This window comes from Nansenia antarctica, assembly GCF_963989245.1.
Source record: "Nansenia antarctica genome assembly, chromosome: 5".
In the NCBI taxonomy this organism is placed as follows: Eukaryota; Metazoa; Chordata; class Actinopteri; order Argentiniformes; family Microstomatidae; genus Nansenia; species Nansenia antarctica.
The window spans coordinates 70,164,460-70,171,959 of NC_137690.1; the positions used below are offsets into that span (position 1 = coordinate 70,164,460).

Below are 7,500 nucleotides of genomic sequence, written 5' to 3' on the forward strand. Positions count from 1 at the left end.
TGTGTGTGTGTGTGTGTGTGTGTGTGTGTGTGTGTGTGCAGGGTGGCCTGTACGTGTTCCAGATCTATGACCACTACTCGTGCAGCGGAGCCAGTCTGCTGCTCCTGTCCATCTTCCAGTCCGTGGTGGTGGGCTGGGTCTACGGTGAGAAACCCCCTCCCCCCTCTCTCCCTCCCTCCCCCTCTCCCTCCCTATCCTCCCCCCTCCCTCCCTTCCCTCCCCCCTCCTTCTCTCCCTCCCCGTCTCCCAACCTCTCTCCCTCCCTCCCTCTCTCCCTCCCCGTCTCCCAACCTCTCTCCCTCCCCCTCTCTCCCTCCCTCCCTCTCCCCCTCCCTTCCCTCCCTCTCTCTCTCCCTCCCTCCCTCCCTCCCCTCCCCCCTCTCTCCCTCCCCTTCCCCCCTCCCTCCCTCCCCCTCTCCCCACCTCCCTCCCTCCCTTACCTACATATACCGCATTCCAGTCAAGGTCAGTAAATTAATCGGACCGTAGTTCCTTCCACGTCGTGCAGTTGTGTGTGAGATATACAGTATGTGGTGGAGACAGAGCCCTTTTTTTTTTTTTACAAGCCTCCCCCCCTCCACCCCCCCCGTCCTCCTCGGGGCCCCTAAATCTGCCCACAGCCATGTCGCCGCTCAGTCTCCACCGGGGGGCCCCGGGGAACCCGCGGTACGGTAGCCGCCTCCGCCTCGGTGGAGAGGTAAATCTGTGGTAAATCATCCGTGTCACATGACACGATGTCTTATACGGTGGAGCGAGCTGTAGGAGTCAGGATTGTTTCCATGCGATGTTCGTGTATTCGTCTTGTTGTGACCTGAGAGAGTCGGGTCTTATTGTTGGGTTAGGATAGCGGCCCTGTGTGTGTCTCCGTGTGTGTGTGTGTGTGTCTGTGTGTGTCTGTGTGTGTCTCCGTGTGTGTGTGTGAGTTAAATGGGTCCTGTGAGACGAGGAGGTTGAGCTTTACTGCTCACTGAGCGGTCCTGTGGAGAGCTGTGGTCATGGTCACTTAGACCGCGGTCAGGTCTCCGACGGGTCCTCTGTGTTCTTTATGACCGTGGGATGTAAAGGCGGTCTCTCTGACTCCGGTTGTTTCTCGGTCATTCGCCTCGTGCTCTTAAAAAGGAGGGTGGAACTCTGGTCCTAAACGTGTTGTGGTCTCCATGACCGTTCTAGTCTGTGGTCTCTAAGACCGTCCTGTAGTCCTCAGTTCTTACGGACATGAAGACCGTGTCCTGATGTCAGGACCGTGCTCCGAACTCCGTAGTTTGGTCACCCAGGGCCCAGTTGTTCAAAGCCTTTCATCTGGGTCAGAATAATCCACATTCTTGTTGTTTTTTGCTCAGATCCAGGATCAGATCGAGCTCCCCAGATCGAGCTCCCCCCAATACGACTCAGAAACCAGCTAGATAAGATCTGATCCAGATGAAACGTTTGGAACAACTAGGCCCGGAATCTTTCCCAGACCACAGAACCACAAGTGACCCCCCCCCAATCTGGGTTTCTTTTGGTCTCTTCAGGTCCAGACAGGTTCACTGACAACATCAAGGACATGATTGGCTACAGCCCGCTGCCTCTCTTTAAAGTGTGCTGGCGCTACCTGACGCCGGCTGTGTGCACGGTGAGTAACCCCCCCTCCCCTCTCTCCTGACCTTTGACCCCGCCCCCCCCCCCGAATCTCTGAATCTGAGTCTGATCCGTCTTTAAGATGAGGTCTAACCACCACTCTCTGTTTGTGTTTGTTTCTCTTTGCCTAAAGCCCTAAAGCTTTGCTTGGCCAGATAAAGCCTGCCTTGTCTAGTGTAGTAGTTGCCTATCTTCTGCAGATGGCTGCGCTGTACACTCAATGAGTGAGTACTGACTGGCTCTTTAGCAGAAAGAAAACAACAGGGTTCGACATTAACGGTTGCCTGATTGTCCGGGGCAAGTACAAAATTTGCCCGGTTTGAACAACGGACGGCGCAGGTGCCAGACCTGACTAGATGAACGTGGAGTGAAGATATTATTAAACCGTACACGCTGATCGACAGACGGGTGGACAGGCGAGTACGCTTTAATAATATCTTCACTCCACGATCATCTAGGTCTGGCGCCTGCGCCGTCCGTTGTTCTTCCTGCAACACCGATACACAGATCCAGGATCCAGCAGCGTCATCGCTGTCGCGCAAACAAACCCGCCGAATTTATTTACTTGCCCCGGGCAATCTGGCAACCGTTAATGTCGAACCCTGAACAGACACAATATCTATTATGGATCCGGTTGGGAATGACAGCCAACCGACCGACATCTCTAACGCCATTTGAACCTCTGTGGTTGTGTGTGTGTGTGTGTGTGTGCGTGTGTGTGCGTGTCTGTGTGTGTGCGTGTATGCTTGTGTGCCTGGTTGTGTGCACGTCTGTGTGTGTGTGTGTGTGTTTGTGTGTGTGTTCCCCAGGGGACGTTTGTGTTCTCCCTGGTGTGCTGGGCCCCTCTGACCCTGGGGAAGGGTCTGGTGGCCCCTGGCTGGGCCACGGGCCTGGGCTGGCTCCTCACCTTCTCCTCCGTCTCCCTGCTCCCCCTGTGGGCCATCTACGCCCTGGCCACCACCCCCGGCACCCTGGGCCAGGTCAGTACCTCCACCACCACCACGACCTCCATCACCACCTCCACCACCACCACCACCTCCACCCCCACCCCCTCCACCACCACCACCACACACCATTTCTATCCCTTGTCTTCATTCGTTTCTTGTATCCTATGAACGTTTCAGTGTGTGTTGGAAAGTGTGCTTGTGTGTGTGTGTGTGTGTGTGTGTCTGGTGGTGACCTTTTACCTTTCTCTGTTGCCCCCCCCCCCCCCCTACCATAGCGTGTTCGCGTGCTGTGTCGTCCAGCCGAGAACTCCTGTCTGGCACGGCCTCGTAGGTCGAACGGCACAGCGCTCCACTCTGACACCAGCTTGGCTCTCATGACGGAGAAACCAAGGGTACCACGGGCAGACAACAAGTTCTAGAGAGTTCTACGGACCGGACCGGACCGGACCATGGCCCGCGGGGGATCTGCTAGGACCGGACCGGACCATGGCCCGCGGGGGATCTGCTAGACCGGACCGGACCATGGCCCGCGGGGGATCTGCAGCTAGAGGAAGCTACGAGGCGACTGTCGCGCTGTAATATTGAGCTCTGTGGGCATTCATGTAGTTTTCCAATGTTTCATTTATTTTTTATTTTTTTGCCCGGATGTGGTTGCATTTTGGTTCAATGCGGCACCGTGACCAAAACAAGTCGGACACCGTTGCTCTAGGAGTTGAGCCAATGATACGGTCTCACGGCCCCTCGTGGCCCGCCCATCAGATGCAGCTGACGGATCAGAATCAGGGGTCAAGGGTTGTTTCCATGGAGTTCAGAGGGCTCCCTCCCTCCCCTACGTGTTATGTCTTCAGTGGCTGAAGAGGAGACGGGTGTGATGATGGAGACTCTGGCGGCCTCCCCCATAGAGTCAAAGGGACCTGGCCCACCTGGACTAGTCAACTGGAGGATATGGGTTTATTTAGTATGATGTCGAGGCCGTTTTCACCTCTTTGCTATTTACATTTCAACAAGGTAGAAGAGCTGGCCTCATCTGTTTATCACTGTTTTGTGTCACATTCTACAATTATGTGCCAAAAGAGATACGACAGGATTTTTGTTTCTAGTTCTTGAACTAAAATGTTGGCTTAAGTTTTGACTGTACGGTTCATGGTATAATGAGACGACACAGCCTTTAGTTTAAGACCGATAAAACTTGCAATAATAAGCTTTTGCTCATGGGAGTGGGGAGGTGTGCTCTTCTCTGTCCAGTCAGGTCATTTCTTGGCAGTTGGTCTATTTTGAGGACTGTTATTTTGGCTTGTGAGGTGAATGGGTAATATTAAATGTCAAGTTAATAACAGGTAATAATAAATATTTTCTACGGATAGTTTGGATTTGCGTACTTTCTGTAACCAGCTACGATTTGACAGCAGAGGAGTGGCCTTGCCGGCCAAAAGAAGTCAATACACGGATACCGTAACCTGTCGAAAAACTGGTGTTATTATGGTGCTTTTACTTTTAAACACTATCGCTCCACAATCCCTGCAGACATTTCCACTGTACTACAGCATACTGTTTACTCCATGAGAGCCATTGAGGAAGTCAAAGTGGTTTGGCCCAAATATAGTCCATTATATGCTGTAGTACAGTGGAAATATCATGTGTAGCCCCTAGTTTACTGCAGGACTGTTTACTCCACGAGAGCCATTGAGGAAGTCAAAGTGGTTTGGTCCAAATCAGTCTGTAGTCTCTTACTTCCAGGATATAAACATCCCCATAAATGTTTCCCCATCAAGTAGCTAAGGTAAGCATTGTGGTGTACGGCAGTTTCTTTTCCGATGAATTAGCATTTGGTTCTGGTAACCATTTCTCAATGAGGTCTCTTAAATCAAAACTTAGCTCATTTAGAGACGGTTTCACAGACAAGGCGTGAGCCTAATCCTAGACTAAAAAGCATCTTCAATGGAGATCGAAAGGGTGATTTAGTCCAGGACGAGGCTTACGCCTTGTCTGTGAAACCGTCCCTTTCAGACTAGAGATAGCTTGAAGATGAATCAGATGCTACTTAATTGGAGAAGAAAATGGACAAGAAACGGTAGGCCTATATGTTACACATCCCTTATATTAGCTATTAGCTTACCTGTAGCCAGGGCCGCTTTAAGGGGGGGCTAGCTGGGGCGGTGGCACAGGGCCTCGCGCTTTGGAGGGCCTCGCGTGAGGCAGGGTAAAAAAATAAATAAAAATAAAAAAATATATTTTATTATTTTTTTGGTACCCTGGCTGGCGAGGCCCTCCAAAGCGCCAGGCAAGGGACCATATTATTATTTTTGCCTTTAATACATTTCTAAATGTTCACACATGTGATAATCATAGTCAATCATACATCTAAAATCTAGCATACCTGTAGGACAGGGAGATTCTTAGCAACAGAAAAAAGTAATTTCCCCCTATGACACCTTACGTGAAACGTGAAAATAATTTTTGGGCGCGCGTTGACACTTGTTGTGCATAGTGACTGCTTAGTGCAACAGACAAAATGCCGAGGGAACGAGACCGAGGAAGAAAATGTTAATCGGGTGCTGAAAAAAGAAATACAAATAAAAGAAAGGAAGGCTTCAGGGCCTCGCTTAGAGGTTCGTTCGAAACATTTCTAAAAACAAGTGAGGCTCCCGTTAGCACCGAAGAAGCTAACGTTACTGCTAGCACTAGCAATGCTAGTAGTAGCACGGCACAGCCCCCCCTGAGAGGCAAAGATGATGTCTCTGAGGTGGAGGAGGACAACTGCTACACCGGCAGCAGTGGGGCTGCCCAGCCCCAGGTGATGATGGTCAGGAGTGGCGAAGTAGAGGATACGGAGGCGGAAGATGGAGCTACTCAGAGCAGCAGCAGGGCTGAGAGTGATGGAACGCAAGACGAGCCTACGGTGTTAGATATGTCATGTATGATGATCCTGGTAAATTGGCCGGTACATATGGACTCTATAGTTACAGAAGTGATCATTAGAAGAGGTCCCCCAAAGATGAAACCTGGATTTAGTTATCCTAAAAATAATGAGAACAGGAACTTTAGTGAAACTTTATTTCTCCGAAAACTACCAAATGGGGAAAAAATAGAAAGAAAGTGGCTTGTGTACTCTCAAAAACGGGACATGTCTTTTTGCTTTTGCTGTAAGCTTTTCAACATAAAGGATAGGCCTACATGGTGGTGAGTAACATCTCTATTCATGTCAATAATGGCTTGTGCGTATTTAATGTTGGGTATGATGACTGCTTTATCCTAAATCCTAATTCTTTACGAGTATAAAAGGTTTGAAATGAAACAAACATGGTTGTAAACTATCTAAATAAGTAGATATGCTATTGTCTATCAGCACAGCATGTGAGCGCATTTCTTGCAATATATCGGTGCGTGCGTGTCGCGCGGTTATAACAGTAGCCTACATCATTAAAAAGAAAAAAAGAAAAAGAAAATATTTTAATTTAAAAAAAAATAATAAAAAATAAAAAAAGTTATAAAAGGCCTCGCAAATCTGACTTCGCACAGGGCCTCGCATATCTCCCAAGCGGCCCTGCCTGTAGCTACACAACGCTTATGTGGGAACTACCTTCTGACGGTCCACTTCTGAGTCCTGTTGAATTTTTCTTTTATACTTTCTCATAAAAAATGTTTAATTAAATGAACTGTGTCTATACATGTATGTAAAGTAATAATGTAATAATTAAAAACAATAGGACAAGTAATAATAAAATAAAAAATATGCCTGTGTTCTTCCACAGAGAGTCCCGTTCCAGTGGCGTACTGTAGGCAGTGTTGCCAGATTGGTCTGATGTTTACCAGCCCAATAAGTGCTCAAAACCCGCCCAAATTGATAAAAACAAAAACGAAACAAAACAGCCCAAATATTATAGCATATAATATATCATAATACATATTTAAAAATTCTGTCCACCAGCCCAAGCCCAATTTTACCAGCACAATGCAACCTAAACTAGTCCAATTGGGCTGGAAAGTCGTCCATCTGGCAACACTGACCAGGTGTTACCTTGGTGACACCCAGGCCGTCTTGTCATCTCCCCCCGGGGGCACCATGGCAACGGATGACTGAAAACAGCCACACCGCTGCCCCAGCGAGACGGAGGAGGGAGGAGCTCATTGAGTTAGCGATAATAATAAAATAATAATAATATAATATAATAATAAAAAATCCAGCTCTTCATCCAACCGGCAGAAACAATGTTCCGATTGGTTTTGATCAGAAGTTCGTTTTTTTTTTTTTTTTTTTTTTAAATCGCTGCGGGTATTATTTTATTGTGGTTTGATTTTATTATCCATGACCGAGTGTGACCGAGTGTGTGTACAGTATGTGTGTATTAAAAAAAAAAAAAAAAAAGAGGGAGTTGTCACAGAGATGAAGAGACATGCTGAGGGAATACTGGCACCGTCACCCAGCCCTGTGGTTATGTAAAAGGCTCCGGTGTCTATTAGCTGTATTGGATTCCTCCAGCGAGAACGGAACTCTGCACGTGGAGGCGCATGCAGGCATGCGTATGCACACCACTGTGTGGTTGCACGCATTACTTACTCTGCGACCGTGCACATGTGATCTGTTATTGCGATTGTGAAGCGTGCAAAATACGTGCGCGGGAGGGGAGGGGGGGGTAGGTATCCCATATGGTTGTCTCTGGCACACATCTCTGTTGCAGAAGATCAGGATTATAAATGCTCCATTGACTGTGTGGTGGAAAGGGGAGAGAGAGTTACCACTGCTGAATGATATGGTGAAATAACCACGGCAACCTACAGTATCCCGTTTCAGTGGGACGAACGCACCGCACCTTACACCATCTCTCAAGCCCTTACCCTACCCCTCCCCCCCCCCACACACACACACACACACACACACACCTCCTATATGGACTGACTGACTTATGGTAGGTACTAGGTACATTAGCTACTT

At 48.7% G+C, this 7,500-nt stretch overlaps 1 protein-coding gene across 1 annotated transcript in view; it reads left to right on the forward strand.

Moving 5' to 3' along the window:
- LOC308158310 (sodium- and chloride-dependent GABA transporter 2-like) overlaps nt 1–2,986 on the forward strand; it is a gene marked incomplete at both ends in the record, with an annotated part of 14,988 nt that extends 12,002 nt beyond the window's left edge. The window contains 4 exons of the mRNA XM_080531902.1: nt 42–144; nt 1,515–1,615; nt 2,430–2,600; nt 2,843–2,986. Of these exons, the coding sequence (XP_080388028.1) occupies nt 42–144; nt 1,515–1,615; nt 2,430–2,600; nt 2,843–2,986 (519 nt within the window). The remainder of the gene's footprint in view (nt 1–41; nt 145–1,514; nt 1,616–2,429; nt 2,601–2,842) is intronic.
- Nucleotides 2,987–7,500: the final 4,514 nt, after the last annotated feature.